General features: G+C 45.6%; 1 protein-coding gene across 1 annotated transcript in view; it reads left to right on the forward strand.

Annotated features, from left to right (window-relative positions):
* FRMPD4 (FERM and PDZ domain containing 4) overlaps positions 1-24568 on the forward strand; it is a 789303-nt gene that overhangs the window by 699936 nt on the left and 64799 nt on the right. Inside the window, exons 4-5 of the mRNA XM_042974957.1 lie at positions 1174-1334; positions 6190-6292. Coding sequence (XP_042830891.1) covers positions 1174-1334; positions 6190-6292 — 264 coding nt within the window. The remainder of the gene's footprint in view (positions 1-1173; positions 1335-6189; positions 6293-24568) is intronic.

Consider the following 24568-nt stretch of genomic DNA (forward strand, 5'->3'; position numbering starts at 1 on the left):
CACGAACCGGTAGATCATGACCTGAGCCAAAGTCAGACCCTCCCCCGACTGAGCCCCCCAAGGCGCCCCTTTTCCTTTCTGTTTAAAGGGGATTTTAAACTTTTATTTTCTTAGTCAGTGGCATATGTGTAAAGAACAGATCCTAGAGGGTTTCCGTTTTTTTTTCACCTCTTATTCATTGCACAAAAGGACCACAGAATTCGTCCTCCTCAGTTCTTTTTTTTTTTTTTTTCTCCATTTGGACAATATGTTGTGCAGATGGCATATAGAATAGTGTCTTTCAAGGTATTTAAAAATGATCTTTTACAAAATTATTGAGGATGAGAAAGAGAGAAAATTGAATTAAGTCCCTGTCATTGAGGTAATAGTGCCTCACATTACTTAAAGGAGATTTCTGGTGTCCAGACTAATAACTCTTCCCTCAAGAAAGGCTGCCTTGGATAACGTCCATGAGTGAAGACTTCATTAAGAGTCACAGGAGGTGGTTTGTGACCCGACACTCTGGCATACAAGGCGTGGGCCCTGAGGGACAATAAGCCACTATTTTGACTTCAGCTTCCGTACTCTTCTGAGGCTCTTTCTCAGCGTATCGGTTATCAATTGATAGTGTTCCACAAAGAAGTATCTTTCCCTCTACTTCTTCATTCGATTATTTCTTAAGAAATCCACTCTATGCCGGGTACTGTTCCAGGCAGCTGGGATAAATCGGTGAATGAAACAAAGTTCCTTGCCCTCGCGGAGCCTACGCTCGAGTGTGGAGGGCAGAAACGAGACAAAGATGTGCGTTCTGTAGCACATAGGCAGGGGCTGAGTGTTGTGACACAAAACGTAGAAGGGGGTACAGGGAGCAGGCTTGCTGCGTTCCAGCGTGTGGCCACAGGGTCGCCCGTGAGCAGAGACTTCAGAGCGCGGCGGTTGAGCCACACGTGTAGCTGCGGGACCAGCATTGGGGTTGGGGGAACAGCCAGTGGAAAGGCCGAAAGCAGAAGTGGAGCTCGTGTTTTCAAGGAATAAGGAGGGCACGCAAAAGGCGTGATGAGGCGTCTCACCACATCTTCCCCACTGCCTCCCAAACAGCGAGTAGAAAGTTTCAAAGGAGAGAATGTGATTGCCAAGCCATCGTCAAAAGCTTACACTGATGCCTCTTTTCCTTTGTGTGTGCTTTTCCCACAGTCACATGACGCAGGCCATCCCCTTTGACGACCCTCGGTTGGAGAGCTACCAAATCGTCCCTCCGGCCCCACGGAGTGTGGAGATGAGGAGGGACCCCGTGCTGGGGTTTGGTTTCGTGGCGGGGAGTGAAAAGCCAGTAGTCGTTCGCTCTGTAACACCAGGTAAGCACCCGGCCCCCTCCCCGTCCCCCAGGATTGCCTGCCACACCCTGTCTGGGTGACTGGCGCTCCTGGAATTTTCAAGCTGCTCCTTGTCTAACTGTGGAGCCTGGCTGAGTGTTTGCAACATCCAGATGGCGTCAGACCACCAGAGGGACACAAAGGGCTCTTCAAGCTAGGTTTAAACTGCCGAACGCATCCTATCTCTTGACTTAGGAAGACACTGATCTATCTTTTGTAACCATGGAAATGACCCACTTCTTAAAGTATGAATGCAAAGAAAGAGGCAGGCGCTGTACTGTATTTCACTAAGTTCGTGATAAACTCCTTAGTGAGAAAAAGCAGAAAGTGACACTGAAGTCACAGAAGGATTTTAGTCACTGGAGCGGACGGACAGCTTTATGAAATGCACGCTATGCAGAATATATTTCCCTTCCCTGTTGCTGTTGAGCCGGACCAGGTCACTGACTTCAGCCAATGGCGTATTACCAAAGATGACCTGGAAATGCTTGAAAAGTGCTTGTACGGTTGCCCTGCTTTATTGGGCTTCTGCCCTGGGAGTGAAAAGAGCGTTTCCTTCAAGTGACTGTGACCCTTTCAGCCTCGGCCCCAAAACGAACACAAGAGGCTAGCAGCCTGCCATCTAGAGACGAATGTGGCCCGATCTGCAGCATGAAGCCAGAAGATCAGCCAATCAATGCTCATCCTAAAGGCCCGTGAGCTTGAGAAGAAGTGATTATTGGACAGCCGACTGAGTTTCAGGGTGATCTGTTATACAGCCATGGCTGACTGACAGAGTATACGGCAAGTCTCTTAAATTCTACAGTACGATCAGATCACGAGTATACATGGCCTCAGTCTCCCTCATTAGACTATGCAGACGTTCGACTGTCAACACAAGTGAACATAACAGACTATGATGTGCTTGCCCGAAGTGGGCTGCAATTGCCTTTCCAGAAACAAGGCTCTCTTAATTCTTTCTTTCTTTACGATAAGTATTTGTGTACTTTTTTTTTTAAGATTTATTTTATTTTGAGAGAGAGAGAGAGAAAGAGAGAGAGAATCCCAAGCAGGCTCCATGCTCAGCACGGAGCCTGACATGGGGTTTGATCCCACAACCATGGGGGGGTCACGACCTGAGCCGAAGTCAAGACTCGGACGCTCAACAGACTGAACCATCCAGGCGCCCCTCATGTATTTCTTTTAACGAGCTTGTATTGGTTTTATTTTCACACAAAATGAAACTCTCTTCCTTACCAGTTCCTCTTTGGAATTTGGCAAGTCGGTGACAGAGGTCAGTAGTAACGTCCTGGGGTTACGAACGTGGACTCCGGCAGCCGATTGCCTGGGTTTGATGGATTTGGAGGTTGCCTCTGCCCCGTATTAGACTGTTTGTAGCTTTCATGTTAATTCCTCTGCATTTCAGTTTGACGGACACTTCTCTATGTCCTCTGGATAATGGGGATCGTGGTTGTATCCATCTTTAAGGGCGAGGGACAGAATGAGATAACGTTAAAAGAGTGCCAGGTACATAGTTCTCATTTGAAAAATATTTTTATTGTGATTATTGTTATTGTTATTAGTAGTAAACTCTAAAATATTTGGGCCACCGAGCCTGCCAGCTAAGGAAAACGAAAGGCATCTGGTGAGTAGTACACATTTCAAAAGTCGATGTCATTTTTCATTATTTTGACCTAATGTGGCCCAGGGTAAAGCACTGCAGATACGGTCAACCACGTCGCAAACTTGTACGGAGAAAAGTAGGCTTCCTTTTCTTTCCCACCACTGCCTCCCCACACAGCTTCTTACCTGTTTGCCAAGCTTTTCGTTTTATTAGCTGTAGGTCCTATCTTCATTCTCTAGGTGGGATTGTGGAGATTGATGCCAGTTGCGAATTTTATGCTTAAAATGAAAGAGGTTTGTTGCTTGCTATAATAATAAAATAATACAGATGCACCGCGCAAAACATACAACATAAATAGCACAGAGGAGAAAGTTAAAAAAAAAACAAAATCACCCGAGCTGCTGCTGCTGAAAGTGAACCACTATTGACATGTGCATAGAGAGTCTATGGGAAGTACACGATTCTGTGCATATGTATGCATATGTTATGTATCCTATCTATGAGATATATAATGTATTATATGTGCATGTGGACACATTTTTTTTTTCCTAAGCAAGACATCATTTGGCATGCTGCTTTCTAATACTGGGACCCTTGAACATCTCTGGTTCTGAGATTCTCTAAAGTGTGGTTCCTCCCCAGAGGTGACCGGGGATTTGATTGTTATTTTTCATGCGTTTATATTGCCTCACTGTTCCTTCAAGCTCTTCCCTTCCCTGCCCTCCATGCTCCTTTCGCTTAGCACTAGCTAAGCACCTAATATTCAACACTAGGTTCAATATTAGGACACTAGCGCCTAATATTCAACAATTTCAAGAGTAGTAGACAAAAGTGAAAACGGGTCAAAGAGTACTGTTGCGAGTCATTTTTCGGTGTGAAAATGCTGGTCAGATAAACTGTGTCTTTCCTAACAGTGACTCTGCGGAGCTTCCGGTAATTTCTTTGGCATGACCAGATTTTCTATACAAGAAATACAAATTTCTTGGCAATGCAGCCTTCAGCGCACAGGGCACGAGACGATTCTCTGAAGGGCGCCACTGGTTCATATCTTGGAAGGAACTGTCTTTCCTCCCTCTGAAATGCTTGGTTTCAGTTGCTTGATGAAACACAAATATTTCCATTTGATCAAACAAGTGGGGTCAGAGGTGAAAGGATGTCCTGTTAATCTTCAAGTGGTTTGCCCACGAAAGTAGTTAACATCCATCAGCCAGTTAGTATGAACATTTTTCAGTCTGTGATCAGCGTTTGATTTCTAACCATTTGTTTGACTGAACGTGAGTGAATGCTTGCAGATAATCCAATGGTTATATCAACTCTCTCAAGGGATTTTCAGAATTTCTTATGTGTGCAAACACCGAATCTCAGTTCCTGCATCTTGCATTGAATATTTTTTTTATCACCGACATGAGGAAGCGTTAAGGTTTTCCTCGCTTTTTTTCCTACCCAGGAAGATTAGTTTATGCTGCATCTTGAGTGACATAGATGCCAAGTGTCTCGGTGGGTGGGAAACAACTGACTTACTTCGAGATCCATCTCTGCGTGTGAAGTGTTCATTTCAATTACTAAATAAAGCAATAGCGATAATATTTGAAAGGTAATGTTTGAGCTGCTGCCTATTACCCAGTGGCAGACCTGGGAATAAAGTTAAAATTATCGTACCCTATGAATATGCGGGGACGTAATTCCATTAGACATGTGGATAACGGAAGTATTTATTTATGGGTTTTATTTCATTCAGATGTGTGCTTCATGCAGATGTGGCTTTATGTGTCCAGAAACCTGGCAGTGGCCAGTTTTTAAATTATGGGAGCAAGTTCCAAGCAGGTGTTGGCCACCCTGAACTTGGAAGAGTCCACAGACCTAAGCTGAGACCCAGTTCTACTCTTTCATCGGGTTCTTTAACCTGTGTGAGCCTCGGGCATCTCATTATCTGACAGGGAGTCAGGTGTCCGTGGGATTCAAGGCCAAGCAGCCTGGTACATAATAAATACTCAGCAAATATTAGTTCCCTACCTCCTTGCAAAAACTCCTCCACATCTGCTGAGAAAAAGACCATGCTGGATCAGGACAGAAACAAGAGTCCTCTGTCATCACATGTGAACACAGACGCACACTCCCAGGCACAGTCCCAGCCCCAAAAATGAGCAAACACCCTCATCACCAAGCTGATACGAGTGTCTGCTGTTTCCTTATGAATCCCAGCTTGAGTTCTGCTTCCTTCCCCAGACCTTTTATTTTCGTATTTATGTTTAATGTTTATTGATTTATTTTGAGAGAGAAGAGAACATGTGTGTGCACGAGTGGGGGCAGGCAGAGAGAGAGAGGGAGAGAGAGAATCCCAAGCAGGCTCCCAGCTGTTAGCACAGAGCCCGACGCGGGGCTTGATCCCACGAATCGTGAGATCATAACCTGAGCCGAAACCAAGAGTCGGACACTCAACCGACTGAGCCACCAAGGCGTCCCCCCCTTCCCCCAACCTCTTAGACAAGAATGATTAAGATGCTCCCACTTCTCAAACCTTCCCCAAAAGTATGGAACATAAGGACAAATCCTGTCGGTCTTTCCTAACACCCTCTGATGTGCTGATTGGCCACCCGTTTGGGGAATACCTTCTTCCAGGGGCTTCGATACTCAAGGTATGGTCAGTTGACCAGCAGCATCAGCACGCCTTGGGATCCTGTGAAAAATGTATGACCTCACCCTCAGCAGACCTCCAAATCTGCTGAGTCAGTCTGCAGGGCAGTAAGGTCCCCAGGGGGTGCATGTGCCCATTAAAGTGTGAGAGCAGCTGCTAGGCTGCCGTGTCTCAAACTTGCCTGGAAAAGTTCTGGAGAAATGCTGATGCCGAAGTCTCACCTCCAGAGATTCTGATTTAATTGGCCAGCGTGTAGCCTGGACTTATCCAGTGCAGCTTATCCAGAGCCCCTGAGTTCATTCTTTTTTTTTTTTTTTTTTTTTAAAGTAAGCTCTACTCCCAGCTTGGGGCTCGAACTCATGATGCTGAGATCAAGATTCACATGCTCTACCCACACAGCCAGCTGGGTGCCCCTCCCCAGTTCTTTGCAATGTGCAGCCAGGGCTGGGAAGGACCCATGTGGAGAACACGCGGGTGCGGTGGGGTTTTGTGTCGGCGGACAGCACGAGGTGCTTACAGTGAATCGTGATGGGGAGCGGAGGACACGGATGGATGAGCGACAGTCTTCTCACCTGTACTTCATTCTCATTTGTCTCCAGGTGGCCCCTCCGAAGGCAAGCTGATTCCGGGAGATCAGATTGTAATGATTAATGATGAGCCCGTCAGCGCTGCGCCGAGGGAGCGGGTCATCGACCTGGTCAGGTGCGTGGCTCACTCCCCGGGGCCCCGTCCTGCTGTGAAGGCTTTTCCACAGCCCTGAGACCTCATCCAGCAGAGGAAGGGCTTCCCACGAGCCACTTTAGGGCAGAAACGCAAGCCCGCACGTTCACCTTGAAAATGCTGGTGACATTGACCTCTAACATAAAAACCCATGCCCCCTAAACACAAAACACGTGCACCTTGACTGTTAACACAACGTGGTGACTCCTTTTCCCATCACTATAGCCAAAGGTCGCCTTTGTTCCCCTTCCCAAACTACTAACGCGTTGCTATTGCATAATCAAGGAGGTAAAAATGCAATGCCCAAATTCAGTATGAGTGATGAGTAATTTTATATAATCCCATGGATAGACAAACATATAGTTCACTGAGTTTTCATACTTGACTGAGTGATTCATTACTGAATTGTGAAGTCATCAACCGAAGGAAAAGGATAATTAGGTCAAAGCTGCGACAGTTTAAAAATGTGCTTGGTTTATTGGTTTAGCTTGATCATAGAAGCGATTTGTTGTGTGATATTCTAAGTGGGGCACCAGAAAATATATTTTATTGTGATGTTACCATATTGGTTCAGAATCTCCTTAAGAGCCCACTGGAGTTTCTCTCCCACAGTGTAGTCAGGGCAAAAAGGGGTCATTAGAAGTTTTCCAAATGAAGCCATGCCTATTTTATGAGTGAATCCGCTTGTGTTCCGGGGGTGTAGAGGGATAATGGGTATGTGACACCCGTCTTTTGTAAATCGATTTTTTCAAGCACAATTGACGCAGAAGCTAAAGCTATCACAACACTTTAAACTGAGAAGGGGGTCTTCTAACATTTATGCTCTTTCATAACAAAAAGTACCCCTGCGCTTCGAAATGGCATTAAATGGAAGTGTTTCTGGGGTTTTCCGGAGAAAGTTTCTTTCCCAAGCTTAGCTCGGCTTCTGCTTCGTGGAAAAGCACTGGCTGGTCATGCATCCTTGGAAGAACTGGGAGGAGGGTAAGACAGAGAAATAGAAATAGAGGAAGCTTATTTTTCAGGTGAGCAATGGTTCCAGTTTTAGGGCGGGAAGGCCCACATCCTGGGAAACGGCTGGTCACCCTCATGTAGGGTAGGCCTATTATACTGGAGCCTTCGCAGCTGGCTGGCAGAGTGCTTTGGTGGGGTGTCCGCATCTCCCCGGGGTGTGCCTCCACCGGGCCCTGAGGCTCGTGTCCGACTCCCCCTGCATCGGGAATGAGACCTCCGATTTTCCCATGGGGCAAAAATATATGACTCAGGAGTCACTGTGTGCTTTCAAGCCCTGGGGAGGGAGGTGCAGTGTTACCATTTGGAGTCACTTCTTTCTTGAGATGCTTGTGGCTGTCGGCGGGGACAGACCTCATCCAAGCAGGCTCTGAGCCTCCTATAGCCTTGCATCCGGAGTACCTTGTTTGGGCCCGATGGCAGGCCACACGGTTATTTTGTTTTCTCCTAGGTACACGCCTCTGTAATCATTTCTATTGATTTGTGTGTCCGGATGATCATAGAAGAAAGAAAATGTCTGTGTTTGGGTTTCCTTGGACTGAATTGCTTGCTGTGGGACAGAGACAGAGCCAAAGCTGTCTAAAAGCATGATCATTTCTTAGCAATCCTACGGGGGGGGGGGGAGGGGGCATCTAAAAAGAACCCCCCCCCCCATTTTTCCCTTCTGCTTTAACACATTACGAAGGAAGTGGCCTCTCCGTAAACAAAATCGCTGTAGGTCTTTATGGGCAACAGGGTTTGGTGAATATTCGTTGGCTAAACGCACGACAGCTCACACTCCACATCCAGCCTGCCACCTGTTTCTGCACCGCCCAGGAGCTAAGAATGGTTTTTACCATTTTTAAATGGTTGGGGGGAAAAGGGAGACTATTTTGTGACACACGCCAACCATGTGAAAGTCAAATTCCAGAGTCCGCAAATAACGTTTTGTTGGAAAACAGCCACACCCGGTCATGTGCGTGTTGCCCAAAGGTCTTGTCTCCCTATGGCAGCAGAGTCGAGCACTCGTGATAGAGACCCATCTATCCCTTTACAGGAAAGGTTTGTCAACCCCTGTTTTAGGAGATCCTGCAGGAACTAATTGCATTTTCTTTGGTGATTACTGCAACATTCCCACACACTTGATGCAGAGGTTCCATTTGAAATGGAACGCATGTATGCTTTTTAAACATCATGAAGTACTTCGGGTGCATAAAACTTCCTGTCACGTGTCAAGGCCCACCCTCCGGGTTGGAGATCGGGAGGGCAATAGGAGAGAGCCGAGGTCTCCTTTGCTCCTCTGACTGGCATTGGCTATTGACTCCCTTTCTGTCATCCATCCGTAAAAGCTCGCTGTCCTGTGAAGTCCATGCATGAATTCTTTGGGGGTGGGAAAGGAGGGCATCCTGGGAGCCACTCGTAGGGCATACTGGGAGCACGGTACCGAGCATGGGGGTCTGGCGCCGACAAGACCAGCTACCGTTCAGGTGATCTGCTTGACCCCATCACAGAGGCCAGGAGGTACCCTCTGCCCGGATCTCGGCCCTCTGACAACGCCAAAGTTCTAGATTTCTTACGTGGACTGGAGGAGGGAAGGGGGGGGGAGGGGAGGTGCTGGCTGGCAATAACAGATCACATTGTGCCTCTTCCTAGAAAGTTCTGGGGGGTCGCACTTGTTCGCAGCTCACTTTGGAATGGGGCCTGAGTGTCTCTTTGCAAGTATCTCACTAGTATGTGAGAAGAGCACAGTTTCGTTCCGGAATGTGGCCTGATGTTGTGGAATCAGGATCCACCTAAGTTCCATGAGAAAAGAGACCTTGTCTGTGTTGTCCCCTCACGTGTACCCATGACCCGGCCGCAGGCCGGGCTCACAGGAGGCGCTCAGTAACAATGCATCGAGTAAGCGGGCAGGCTCTGAAGAACACTCTGTGAAGACTATTGACTTCGATGGTTTCCCCCAGCCCTTCCTTCAGCTCGTGTCCTGCAAGTGTGAATGTCAGCTGAGGGGTTTCATTCACTGATTTATCAAACCTTTTTAGGCACCCAGTGCATGCAGGACCCAGAGCTAGGCACCAGCCACAGGGGGCTCACAGCCCTCACTACCCTAATTAGTCATGGTGGACCTCCTCAAGACAGACAAGACCCCCACATCGAACCCTTGGGTGAATTTCTCAGAGTCAAAAAAATTTTGCTAGTGAGGAAAACACGTAGGCCCTGGACTCTATTGAGCTGGTGGACATATCACATAGTCCTAAAGGCCTGCTCCCTTTAATCTCAGCGCAATACATTTATCTTTAGAAGAGTAACAAGGTGCTTTCTTTTAACCTAAGAAAGCCTAGTGCGATAACACGGTGCAGTTCCCCGGGATGGAACGCCCTTGGTTGTAGCGTTCCTTTGGTGGCCGATGCCTTCCAACTCATTAAGCCAGAATTTGGGAATAATGCATTTCTCACTGATGAAAAAAGTTCATGTATTAGAAGATGTTCCTGTGCCTTCCCATGAGCTCAGTCGTCTGTCCGCCATATGCATACTAACCTAAAACTGTAGCTTGGGTAACATCGTCTCTGGGCTTCTCAGTCGATATGTGTTTTAATGTCTGTATCTTACACAAGATAAATTCCCTTTCTGTTCAATAAAATATCCCATTTTCTTAGCCACTAAGGAAATTCGGAAAAACACTCATCATTTTAATAAGCCTGTAAAATTCGCTCTTTAAAAATTGGCATCCATTTACTCCTGTAAGTGGTTCAGTCTTGTTTTGTTCTTTTTTTTCCCTCCCAGTACAGCATTTGCTCGTGAATCACTTTTTGTTTCCAGATACTTTTGTGTTTCTTTGTGTGTTCTTTTTCTTATCATTTGGTTGCTCTATGATAGCAAATTATTTATTTTTCTAGAGAAAATAAAAGAGTTTCTCGGAGACCAATTTACTACTATAGTAACCACATTTGGGGTTTTTCATGTAGCCTCAAAAAGCTGTAATTGCTGTGCTGAAATTAGACGAGTTCTGTTCATTTCACAGTTGTCTAAGTTGTTAACTCTCGCTCATACTTTCGAGTGGTTGAGGAGCAAAATCTTTGAAGAATCCGTGCCCTTTGCAAATTACCATATCTTTCTTCTTTAGAAGTATCCAAGGATAATTTCCCTTGGCTTTTCATAATTAGGCAAATTAACTTAAAAGAGTTCCCAACATTTTATTTTTGAAATCTATGGAGTATAATTGCTTGTAGACGTTATGAATTGTGCCCCATCCCTCAAGGCTAGCCAATCCAGTTGAATTTATTTGACTTCGGCAAACAATTATTGAGCATTAGCTGGGTACCAAACGTCATGTAGGATACTGGCGATGCATAAATACCAAAGACGTGATTCCTGCACTAAAGGAGGAGACTTCTAACTAACGGCACTGTATTTACGAGTGTTGCAAGGCTGCGGGGGAGGGTAGTGTTCGGTGGGAATGTTTGGTGAGGGCAGATGGGGATGTGCAGGAATGTAGTGAAGTTGTAAAGGGTGGCTGTTGACCCTGAGTGGCAGGGCAGGTTATGGCTGGAGAGAGGGCTGTAAAATCGATCTCGCCTTTGTCCCCCGAACCCCCAGAGCCTCCTGATGGACACTTCCTTTCCAGCGTGCAGTTACGAAGATACACATTGCTCATGTGGCTATCCTAAACCACAACCTCAAAATCTGGTCCTGCAGCCGCCCCTCTAATGCGGCAACAAAGCTGCTGGCTTGCTTTAGACTGGAGGCACTGGTCTTTTGTGAGTCGAGATTGGATAAAAAGCATGGACTTCTGCTTCCTCCACCCAGGAGAATCAGCGTGCGCACGCAGTTTCGCATAGAGTCAGAATGTTCCTGGAGTCCCAGCAGGCCAATCCCAGTCTTCGAGCCCTGGCAGCAGAATCTGAACGTGCTGGCTCCCTTCCGTCTCTTTTGTTTCTATCCGAGTCTGAAGGTAACGGTGAAGAGCCAGATATGCGAGCAGCTCAGTCTTCCCTACCCTTCCAGCATAGCAGTGAAAGCTGAGGGTTGCCCAGCCCGTGATGAGAAGGCACAAGGGTTGAAATGGAAACTAGCTCCCTTTCTCCCAACTCTGCGACAGGGCAGCTCACCATCCCTCCATCTGTCTTCTGTCACCACCCAGGTTGATTATGCCTGCTGGTCTATGTAATGAGCTGTGCTCTAGGTACAGCCACATCTAGAGAAGATTGTCCACATCTCTGGGACGCATCATCCTTTCTATATTAATGTTCTGTGATTGCGGAGCAGTAGGGTTCTTCCAATAAGTATAATAAGAATAAGACTAGATGATAAATTAGTAACCATCACTTTAATTCACAAAGGACAAACACTAATTTTTAGTGGCATTCCTTTTCCCTAAGTGACTATAATACGTAAAAACACGCCAGGCAATGTACAAATTTCCTTCTAAAAAAAATTTTTTTTTTAGTGTTTTTTTTGTTTTTTTTTTTTTTTTTTTGAGAGAGAGAGAGACACAGTGCAAGCGGGGGAGGGGGCAGACAGAGAAGGAGACACAGAATCCGAAGCAGGCTCCAGGCTCCAAGCTGTCAGCACAGAGCCCGACGCGGGGCTCGAACCTACGAACTGCGAGATCATGGCCCGAGCCGAAGTTGGAAGCTTAACCGACTGAGCCACCCAGGCGCCCCTGTACATATTTCCTTCTATGGCCAGGAAGATTATTCCAATAATTATGACCAGAATGCCCAAAAGCACAACTCATGTCTTCCCTAGAACACGTACCTCTCAACAAGACGGATGAGCCAACTCACCCCCACAGTCACAGCCAGAGCTCTGTGTATAGCTTCGAAGGGTAACGTTTTTGACATTCAGGAGGAAAAAAGAGAATATGATCAATCACATCCCGACTAATGATGAGAGTTAATATGTATTAAGTCCTTCTTATATGCTAAACCCTTTCATCTCTTCGTACGAAGACCAGACAACACCTACACGGCGCTTCCAATACGCTGTCCTGTGTACATTTTGTATAGTAACTCATTCAGTCCTCACAGTGATTAATGGGTATAGTAGTTACCTCTGATTTACAGATGGGGAAACTGAGGTGCAGCAAGGTTAAGGGACGTGCCACCATCCCGCAGCTAGTAAGGGGTGGAGTGAAACCCAGTCTGGCTCCTGTAGTGACTGCTTCTAACCTGCTCATCACGTGTACTGCTTAGGATAGCCCTGTGAGCAAGGAGTGTTGATAGTACCCCATTACAGAATGGGAAAGGGGCTTAAAGAAGTTAAAGCACTTGCTCAGGGTGAGCAAGGAGGGGCACAGTGGGAGGTGGAAGAAGCCAGTATGAATTACCTGGACCTGTTCGTACCGAGGGGACCAGCCTGGTTATCTGGCATACCGAGTCCTCACTCCGTAGGGCCAACAGACAGCAGAGCTATATTTGGCCTCTAGTACCCAGATCTTAGCACCCACACCCTCCATTTGGGGATTGTACGCAAAGAGCCCGTCTCCTGTCCCAGGTTGGCCGAGCACTCACTTTGATTTTAGCAGGAAGTGCTCAGGAGTACCTGGCTGTTGTAATTCGTGGAAGACCGGCAAGCTTAATAAGGGCGAGAGAAACCATTTAGAAGGGACCTGTCGAAAAATTAGATCTCAGCCCATCTGTCTTATCAGTCTCTCTCCTCATCAGAATTATAATGGAAAGTCAAATCAGATCATGTTCCAGGGGCGCTGTGTCTGCAAAAGAATATATTAGGAGGGTCACCTTCCTGTCTAATTTCGGCTGGGCTTAGATGCATCACGATGCTGCTTAGTAAAATAACAAAGCCAAGAACATCTACGGAGCGTCGGGCATATAAAATATGCATGATGATGTATGATACAATAAGGCCTTATTATGGAAAGACCAGCAAGCAATTTCAGTGAAAACACGAAAGAACAGCCCCTTGGTATGCTGACACCACACCTTGTAGACTTACCTGATACGTTTTCTGACAATTGCAAATTACAGAGCCTGGGGAGAAAGAGGTCAGCAGTTCTAGAAAATGGAACGTGTGCGAAAACATTCTAATAAGGACAAAGTAGAAAAGGCGATTTGGGTCCATAGTTCATAAAGGTGATAATGAAAATTAAGAAGAAAAATGGTGTCGTTCAGATTATTTCAACATCCCTTATATTTTGTTAACGAGCACCGCCAACTCTCTCGGCACATCTCGCCATTACCGTACATGCTCATGTGCAACTCGTGTGTGGAAAATGAGCGTCGAAGATTGGAGAGTCACAAAAAGTTTGAAACTAGGGCATGTTCTCAATTAGCTCATATGGATGACACTACTGAATACCTTAACATCTTATCTATATGAAGAAAAAAATGGTAGGGGCACCTGGATGGCAACCAACTCTTGATTTCGGCTCAGGTCGTGATCTCACGGTGTGTGGGTTTGAGCCCCGCGTTGGGCTCTTCACTGACAATACAGATTCTCTTTCTCCTTCTCTCTCTGCCTCTCTCTCTCTCACTCAAAATAAATAAACTTAAAAAGCAAAAATCAAATATTAAAAAAAAATGGTAGATGATTATTGGCCCTATGCTGTGTTCTGTTAATCCTTTTGAAGTACAAGTTTATAAATTAGTCCACACACTTTCTATATATAAGTACTGAAAAGACCAAACAAACAAACAAAAATCTTGGTGAGCCTTCAGTCAGAACGTGACCAGGACCAACTCTAAGCCCCATTCCCTAGAGATTTTACTAGAAGGTCTCAAACGCTCAGCACCAGAGCCCATCTCTTCAGGCAACCCAGCGGGTGGGCAAGAGTCTCTGTCCCAATGCTCAGATGTGCAAGAAGTGTATTTTTTTTTTTTTTAAGTAAGCACTATGCCTGGGGCGCCTGGGTGGCTAAGTTGGTTGAGCATCCGACTTCAGCTCAGATCATGACCTCACGGTTTGTAACGGTTATAACTCTTTAATATATGAATATCCTAGTATTTAAACATCTCTGGAGATCTTCTTTTTAGTCTTGGTCATGTTCATCCAGGAAAATGACAAGTTCCCCTGGAGAAAGAAGGCTTAGGGGAGATTTTGAGTTTTGCCACATACCAATTCATTAATTCTAGGGTATTTCCTCAAGCATACCCTTTCTTCATTAAAAAGTTCTGCATCTAGGGGCGCCTGGGTGGCTCAGTCAGTTAAGCATCCGACTTCAGCTCAGGTCATGATCTCAGAGTTCATGGGTTTAAGCCCGTGTCGGGCTCTGTGCTGACAGCTCGGAGCCTGGAGCCTGCTTTGGATTCTCTGTCTCCCTCTCTCTCTGCCCCTCCCCTGCTCGTGCTCTGTCTCTCTCTGTCTTTCAATAATAAATAAACGTTAAAAAAAAAAATTTTAAGTAAGCACTCTGCCCAACGAGGGGCTTAAACTCAAAACTCCAAGATCAAGAGTTGTGTACTCTACTGACTGAGCCCCAGAAGTGTATTGTTATTTATCCATTATATAATAATCCGAATTTTATTCCAAATCCCCACTCTAGTGTCCGGTCGGTTCATTCCCTTGCCACAGTGCCGAGTCTCCATCTGGGGGCATTGCTGTAGCAGGAGGAGGCACTGGGGGAGGTGAAGCGTGTGCCCTCTGCCCGCATCATCCATTTCGCTAGAACTTGTTGGGATATCTTTGTGCCCAGCTGGTCTGCCTTTGCTCAGTCACCTAGGCGCGGAGCTGCCGTGGCATCCCTTGTTCACCACTGTCGGCCCTTCCTTAGCCACCTCTCCGTCATCGTGGGTGCGCTTACCCCTCCTGAGCCAAACTGGGACATAGACTACTCTCTGGGGCTCTTTTCCTCCAAGATCTGGCCCCCCCTCCCAGAGTTCTGACTACGAAAGAAAGCCCAGATCATTGTAGTCTTTAGGTCCACCAGACTATTTGAAGGTTCCCAGTGGAATCTTCCTGGAGGAAAAGCTCTTGAAAGGAGGGGAAGGATGCCTGCTCTTGCATAGGCACCCACAATTTGGTGCTTTTCTGCATACCCTAAGATCCACTCTGTTCCCCCTCCCTCTGACCAGTGTCCATGCCGGAGAGGAGGAAGCTTTCCTCTGATTTGCTGAATGTCCTTCCCAGCCTTTAGTTTTTATCTTCAGTTCTTAGAGCCTAGATATTTTTCCACTTCTGTCGCAGCCCTGTCCTGGACTGATGAGTGGCGTGTGATCTGGCTGACCACATGGGCAAAGAAATGAGGGGGGAGGGCATGGAGATGAGAGGGGAATGTCGGTGAATATTCCAAAATATTATCCTGCTCCCTGATGACAAGACATGTTGTGGCATAGAAATCAGAGCAATTTGATTTCAAGTGCCACCTCTGAAATGGATTAGCTGTGTCTGATGTTGGACAAGGGCTTAATTTATAGTAATCCTGTGTCTTGACCCATAAAACGAAGATCTGTTGTAAGAATTAGATAAACCAGAATGAGAGAATGTATGTGAGAATGCTGTGCGACTTGTAATCAGTTAGGTCTTTGTGTCAGATGTTGTCATTAATGCTCTTGACGTTGCAGAGTAGGAGGGTGGAGCACCATCCAGATATTCCGTCCAAACCATGGAGAGGAACCTGAAATTTAGTTCCAAGGAAGAGAACTAGGAATTTAGTCTTTCAGGATAAAGAGAACTTGAGGAACGATGAAAAAACCCAGAAGGCCGTCAGTTGGTTTGCCAAGGCTGGCCCCCAGAGCTCTAGAACCCAGCAGTGATAATCGTGAACTTGACTCGGGGATCCACACAGGTGTGCAGCCGTGCGTTGGATGAGGTGCTGGCCAGAACATGAGGGATTTAACTGTTGTGTCCTATGTGTGAGGTGGTTGTGGGACTATTGGCATGTGCCTTGCTGAGGTTAAGATTAGGTTAGGAACGTCCTAAATCAGGAGTCGGCAAACTTTTTCTGCAAAGGACCAGGTTGTAAATATTTTAGGCATTGCCGGCCATATGGTCTCTGTCACAGCAACCCGATTCTGCCGTTGTAGCACGTGAGCAGCCATAAATAATATGTAAACAAATGAGTGTGGCTGTGTTCCAATAAAACTTTGTTTACAAAAACAGTGGGGGACCAGATTTAGCACCCCCCGCCCCCCACTGCTGCCTGTTGTCTGCCGGCCCCTGGCTTAAACCAATGAAAATGTAAAGGGACCAGTTCTGAAGATAAGAGGGCAATAGGGACAGGACAGTGAAACAGAGGGTTGGGGGGGGGGAGTTTGCTAGGGATCATAATAAACAAAGCAAATATTGTGGACTCCCTGGCCACCTAAAATCCTTTTTGGAAAGTGGAGAGATGGGGGGAAAAGTAAGAAAACAAGCAAACAGGTAAACATCACAGACTTCTGTAGTCTTTTCACTTATCCTCCCTAGTCAGCCCCCAAAGTTAATTACTCCCGTATCTTCAGCCGCTGAAATGTACATACATCTTTATTATAATCTATACCACACAAGGTTATCTGTGTTTGTGAACTTGTCCGTCTTTGTCACGAGTGTGTGTTTTTGTTTTGTTTTGTTTTGTTTTGTTTTGAGAGAGAGAGGGCAGGGAAAGAGAGAGAGAGAGGATCCCAAGCAGGCTCTGCACTATCCGCTCAAAGCCTGACACAGGGCTTGCACTCATGAACCGCGAGATCATGACCCGAGCCAAAATCAAGAGCCTGATGCTTAACCTACTGGAGCCACCCAGGCGCCCCACAAATGTGTGTTCCTTAGTGACAAAGACCAGGATTAGGATAACACTAGCTGCTGTGACAAACCCCAGACTCTACGGTGCTTCAGTCACAATAGGAATTTGTCAATCACATAAGGTTCATAATGAGTGTTCCTGATGGGGCGGACCGCTCTCCTTCAGCGGAGAGTCCAGGGACACAACCCAGACCCTACCTGTTTTGTGACTGGCCATCTTCAGCACACGGCTTCCGGTTTGTCCTTGTCGGACTGCAGAAGGGGAAGAGCTTGGAAGGGCACGTTGGAAGGGTTGCCTGGGCCAGGCCCGGAAGGGGCGGGGGCGGGGGCGGGGCCGAAACGGCACTTCCAGTCTCCTTCCTTTGGCAAGAAGCCAGCCACATGGATGACCCTACCTGCACAGGAAGCTCTGTGCCGTCCGGGAGCCTGATCGGTGGCGGGAGAGGGCATGCAGAGCCCAGAGCCACTTTCTGCACAGACGCGATTTTATGTGTCACGCTAGCCTTCCTGCCTGGTGCAGTGCTCAACGAAAAACTGAAAAGAGATTTTTTTATTTTTTTTTATTTTTTTTTATTTTTTTTTTAGGAATACCTCTAAAAGCGAGCATAACACAGACCTGCCTTTTAAAAGATTACGTGCAATTTGTCTCATTAGTCTTTTCATCAAACCTAAACAAGCCGATAACCTTTTCAGCAGTGGCACCGGAAGCAGGTGCATTGTTTGTCCCCTGCTTTCACATATGTGTTGGTTTTAGTCTTGCCACCTGTGTTCCAAACGTCTCCACCACTTCACCAGCATGGCTCACGGTCTTATCTCTATCTGCCTCACTTTTACTGGCTGCATTCTTTCTTCTCAACCGCCTCACACCACCTTAGACTCTGCTCATAGATTTGAAATGAGGCATCTAGGGAGTGGTTTCAGTTACCGTTCTGAAATTCAACTGCCCCTTTCTGCAGCGTCAGGTCTCGTACCCAGCATAACCAGAGTTATACTTATGCCCACGCTGAAGGTGACCTCTGGTGTAGTTTAAACTTATCTTTTCTCGAAGAAAAGCAGCGGGGGGCTCTAAAGGTTGTATTTATGCCTTCTCTGCATTGTTTACATGTGAACTTGCAGACCAGCCTCCTCCCTTCCTAACTGAGTCGGCCTGCTAGCTATGGGATCTCCATGTGCCCCCTTGGCGTGGCTTTGCAGAATGTAGTGGCGTGAAACAGGCAGCTCTCAACCAGCTGTCAGTCGGGGCGGGTAACAGCTTTAGAGTCCCCATCCCCCAGAAGTTTGTGATGGAAGATGATGGGTGTTTTGTGGGAGGCCATTCTTCACCACGCAGGTCTGTCCTTGAATGGAAGGAAACGTAACATCCGTGGCCCCATCTGCTAAATCCTAGTGGTGCTCCCCAACACTTGGGGATGTTCTCACCCCATTGAGGACCACTGGAGATGACAGTTATGAAGTCTCGCCTTAAGCGTACTATGATCGGTAGTCGACCCAACTCACCTTCTTCTCAGAGGGTGCAGTTTCAAATCCCTGCAAATGAACGATTCCCCGGCGAGTGGGAATGTCCAAAGATGGTGAAATATCCGTGAAATGGTTGAGGAGAGAAGAGGGGAGGTAATGAGGCAAGTCCTGTCCCGTTCCCAAGCAACAGAGCAGGGAGCAGGGAGGCAGCAATTACCAAGAGCCACCCTCTCCCTGCTGGGAGTCCAGATGGTATGGTAGCAGAGACCCCGTGTTCATAAACTAAATGGTAAGACAGTGAATTTTAGTTATAAATAGGATCTATAAAAATGTATTGGCTTATAAATCTCCGGCAGAAAAAGATTCTTTGAACAAGTACGATGCAGGCAGAGATTTTGTCCTCCCTTGCCACTCTTTTGCTACTGTGTTTTTTCGAGCAAACAAAGCAAGCACCATTTTTTGAGCCCACCCCTGTGCCACATACACCAAATCCTAGCACACCTCTGTGATCGGGAGGAAGGAGAGTCATTTACAGTTAAAAAAACAAACAAACAAACACGGTTAGACACATGCTGACTGTATGCTGGGCTCCAAGCTTCGCTAGTGAGTTCCGGAATTTGCTCAAGGTCACTTAGCCATACTTGAGGAAGCCAGGAAGTCAGTCCAGTGTCCATCTATGATACGTACTCTCTGTTACTCCATGTTGTCCCTTGGTGCCTGACTCACATCCCCGGGACCCTTGCATGACCTGAACAAGACGGCAACTCTCCCAGGACACAACTGAGAATATGTTGCCCGCCAGGTCACTGGGTAGGAATTATTTTTTAATTTTTTTTTTATCTTTTAAAGTTTATTTTTTGAGAGAGAGAGAGGGAGGAGCGCACACTCACATGAGTGGGGGAGGAGGAGGAGAGAGAGAGAATCCCAAGCAGGCTCCCCACCTAGAGCACAGAGCCCGACGTGGGGCTCAAATCCACACACCATGAGACCATGACCCGAGCCGAAGTCGGACACTTAACCTCCTGAGCCACTCAGGTGCCCCAGAAATATTTTTCAAAAGGATGTTTTTTAGAACTGGTGTTAGGGGGTTACCATTTTGTACACACTACCTAGTCTCTTTTTTATGTTGGACCACATGCATACCCACGGAAAACGGAGACTGTCTTTGACACCATTTGCCCACTCGGAAATAATTTTTGATTCCACATGCAAACATATGAGCCTATCAAATCAGCTTTTATTTCATCATTTTTGCATATTAGTATCCTGTATATTATAAATCAGTCTTTACTAAGCGTACCAAATTATATTCCACGACGTAGTAGTCATTAAAAAGCAGTTAATAAGCCATTTGATTACAACTTAAAAGATGAAATAGGAACTCGTTTACTCTGTGAGTTACTTCTGTTTGGACAGGCAAGTACAAAAAAAAAATGTGCATCTTGGCATTTAGACAGAAGAAGGTGTAATTTATTATTATTCTAAACAAGATTCCACTTCTATTTCAACACCTTTGCCTTTTTGTATTCTGAGTATTTCCCATGTAAACAACCAAGGCAAAATTCATTGCTGATTCTAGATCAAATAATAAAGGATCCAGCAAACAAAAGATTTGTTAGTTTCCCCCCATATGAGAACTTATCACTATTAAACATCCTTCTTTTCCTTTTACCTCCGTGGTGACGTCTATTTATATTTTTATGCACAAAAGAGTCTACATCTCTGTGTCTAATAAATGGGATTGCTCTGTGGACTGAGCATTCTTGGGTTTTTACAAGAAGCATGTCAAAGCTGAATTTTCATCACCCGCTCTGAAACTCTGCCCCAGGGTGTTTTCATTTATATTTAATGTTAAATCAAGTATATTAGAGGTGGAACAGACTGTTCTTTATCGAACCCAATCAACAGTATCAGCTCACTTTGAATTCCCGGAAATCACATAGGGAATGTTCTTTCTCTTAGAGCACTTCAGGGTATCTGGGTGACTTGGAGCTTGGTAATTTCAAAACTGAATAGCCAAACACAGGAACAAAGGAAACCTCTCTCGGGATTTATAATAAAAAATAAATAAATAAAAAATACCAAGCTTGCGGAAAGATTCCAAAAGTGTGAAAATTTCGAAAAAAAACTCACGCACATTTCTCACCCTTTAATTTCCTGCATATATTATGTTTCTTAAACACAGCAAGGTACCAGTTTCCATTATTTTGCGAAGTAATACGATGCGTGGGAGGCCCCTAAAAGTGCGTTTCCTCTGTAATTTGTTTTCTTTTCTCCATGAAGCCCCTTTCCTTGGGCTCTCGAATATACAGTTTGTCTTATAAGTAGCACAGCTGTGATTACGAAGAGCCTTTCAGGTAGAAGTGAAACATAGTTCAAACTGGCTTAAGTGAGAAAGTGAATCTACTGGCTGATGGAAGTCAAACGGACCTACGGTGGAGCTGGCCAGGCATACGGGGAGGCAGCTGCTGAAACCCGATGGTACCACAAATCCTTTGCCCCCCATCTCTTGCCTTGGCCCACTTTCCCGTGTGGGCTTCTTTAGGAGAGCTCTCTCCCAGTAATAAAGCTAAATCAGAGCTCTAGGTTTGCATGCCACCAACTCAACAGCTCAGAGGGGTGAAAGACCACCATTTCCCACAAAAACGAACCCAACGTCCCAGACAGAGCTTTTACTTGTCCACTAAGGTGACCGTCTACCCCTAAATAAATCACTGGCACTAAGGGAGTAGACTCTGCCTCCTGTGCAGAGCGGGGGGGGGGGGGGCATTTTTAGAATCTAAGAGTTGGAGAGGTGGGTTCTGCAAAGGAAATCTGGGGGCCATTGCTAAAAGAATGGACCGGATCCTGGTCAAGCAAAGGAAACACCTGCCGTTATTACTGGTCGCTTGTGGCTGCAGGTTGTTTTGGAAACGTTTGATTATGGAAAACCTTGAAAAGGATCATAAGTGTAGAGAAAAGTATAGTCAACCCATGCTCCCATCACCCAGCTTCAACAGTCATCAACTCATGGCCAATCATCCATACCCCAAGACACCCCCCTTACTCTTTCATAATATTGAAGCAAACCCCACATATTCCATTCCGTCTATAATAATTCAATATGTATCTCTAAGATATCAGCATTCTTTATAAAAATTACAAACCCAGGGGTGCCAGGGTGGCTCAGTCAGTTAAGCGTCTTGAGTCTTGTTTTTGGTTCAGGTCATGATCTCATGGTTCATGAGATAGAGCCCCTCGTCAGTCTCTGTGCCAACAGCCCTGAACCTGCTTAGGATTCTCTCTCTCTCTCTCTCTCTCTCTCTCTCTCTCTCTGTCTCTCTCTCTCTCTGTCTCTCTCTCTCTCTGTCCCTCCCCTGCTTGGGTGCACTCTCTCTCTCTCAAAATAAATAAATAAACATTAAAAAAATTAAAAACCCATAATAGCATTATCACACCTAACAGTATACAATATAATCAAATATTCACAGTACTCCTATTTCTTCCATGGTGTCTCATAGCATAATTTCTTGTTATGGTATATGTTTTTTTTTTATGTTTATTTATTTTGAGAGAGACACAGAGAGCATGAGCAGGGAAGGGCCAGAGGGAGGAGGAGAGAGAATCCCAACCAGGCTCCACGCTGCCAACGCAGACCCCCACATGAGGCTGCATCCCATGAACCAGGAGACCATGACCTGAGCCGAAATCAAGAGTTGGAGGCTCAACTGACTGAGCCACGCAGGTGCCCCATTATCAGGATAACTTAAAAGAGAAAATATTTGGTTACCCTGGTGAACAATTCAGATAAAAGGCAGGGTACATGTTTAATTCTGTCCCTTCATTTGCCACTTTATTTACCAGTTTTCAAAACGAGTTGTTTCACTGTCATTTCTCCCCACCCCCAATTTTTTAAATGTTTATTTTTGAGAGAGAGAGAGAGAGAGCACAAGCAGGGGAGGGGCAGAGAGAGAAGGAGAATCGCAAGCAGGCTCCGTATTATCAGCACAGAGCCTGACGCAGGGCTTGAACCCACAGACATGTGGGAGCAGGACTGGAACTGAAATCAAGAATCAGATGCTCAGTGGACTGAGTCACCCAGGTGCCCCAGGACAAAAAGGTTTTATCTAATCCCATCTATAATCTTTATCTCCTTTTTCTCAAACTAAATCCCAGTTCTCAGTGACCCTATCATGATTTCTCAGCTTTATCCCACACCACACACATTCCAGCCTCAGAATAACAATGCTGCCACAAATAACCTGATTACCCGACTCGAATTTGAAGATATTTTTGTCGCCATTCTATTTGTCTTTTTGTCCTATCTCACAAGGATGCTCAAAATACTGTTTTAAAACCACTTGGGACAGTTCCTCTCTTTGTCACTCTGCCTCTAATGTGCGGCTATAACCATGCGTCCAACAGGATACACGGGCTCTTTATTTCATTTTACAAGCAATATTTAGGGATTTTATTTAGCTGTGTTTTATAATTATGTCTGTTTTCATGATTCCCAAGCCAAAGCTACAAAATGTATGTCCAGGGAAGTGTAAATTCTGTCCATGTCCTCTCCTTCCCTATTTCCTCCCATATATATGTAACGCTTATTTTTTTTATTTTAGGTTGTGGTTCATTCTTCCACTGTTTAATATGAGCACATGCTCCCAATTTCTCTCCATTCTTAGAAATAATAGTGAACTAGACATACTTTTTTCACTTAACTATATATCCTAGCGATCAATACCTCATGTCATCATGTTTTTTACACACACACGTGTCTGTTTGTTGGTGACTCATCATAATTAGGAAGACGTGTATTTTTATTCAGGTGGTTGTCGTTAGACCGATGCCTTTACGTAATGACCTAGTCTCCCCGCCACAAGCACACCCCCACCATTTTTTATTTGTTGGTTATCTTTTGGTGTCCTACTCTCAACATTTTTTCAATTAGCTAATAACCTCATCTTTGCCCTTCTTGCCATCTCCTTGAACATTTAACTTGAACTAAGATCTTTATACTCACAATCCACGTTAATACTCAGAAGGCCTGCGTCTGCCTACCTCTGCTCTCTGTCACCTTTCCTTTTTCTCTCCTCATTTTTAGATAGATGTATTAGATATCCACCTCGTAGAATAGAGCCAACACAGGGGCTCCCTGTCACCCAGCATCAGAGTGGTAGTTGTACAGGGACCATGAGCTTGTGCCCCACTGCTCTGTAGACACGTCTCTGGCGTGTGCTCCCTGGATGGGCATCTCTCACTTCTTGGGAGGACCTGTAGGCAATTCCAAGGTTTTTCTGGTCTCTGAGCCTACCGAGGCCCCTTTGTCATCCCTCCAGTTCCTCCCACACAGACACCATTGGTTTGATTTGGGCATCCATGGCGATATCTCACACCTAGTTTTGCTGGGGTGTTGTCATGGGTTTTTGGCTTTGCTGTCTGAGTTGCTTTCCCTCTTTTTATGGGGTGACAGCATGATTCCAATACTATTTCACCAACTTCGCATAATCCTCCAATGGCTGCAGATTTTATCAAAAAGCATGACATCTGAAGAACTATTTACAAATATTCAGCCTCTCTTCTGATCATGTAGCTCTTGGATTTCAGGAAGTCTCTTGCAGTCCTAGCAAACATATAATCAAAGGGTAACGATCATGGGTTCGGGCGAACTCCTGCTCTTTTTCATAAAGCAGAAACAATCGTATATTATGGAAAAAACAAAAAACGTAGCTGTTTTGTTGGAAACAAATGTTTTCTTTTTTCCTTAGACGTGAACAGCAGACCAGTTCTTATGGCACGCCTATAATTTGCCATCTGAGGTTTAAATGTTGAGAATTTTTTACTCGTGGACATCAAACAAGGCATAGATTTAAAAATTTGACTTCCTACAATGTAAAGAGTCTATTCATAAAGTAGTGTGGGAAATATTTGATCCCCTGAAGGCACTGCCTCCTGCCAGTGCTATTTTCATGCTATATGTTCTGTGATTAACATATGTGAGTGAGTAGCAGACTCACGGTAAAGATTTCCTTTATTTTCAGAATAATGATATAGAGGCTCAAAGGATACAGTATTTTCTTGAAGTTATGCAGTTGTAAATAGCAGAGCCCAGAGTCTAAAACTGATGCTAAGTGGAACGAAAATGGAGAACCATTGAACCGG

This window comes from Panthera tigris, chromosome X (genome assembly GCF_018350195.1).
Source record: "Panthera tigris isolate Pti1 chromosome X, P.tigris_Pti1_mat1.1, whole genome shotgun sequence".
Taxonomy (NCBI): Eukaryota; Metazoa; Chordata; class Mammalia; order Carnivora; family Felidae; genus Panthera; species Panthera tigris.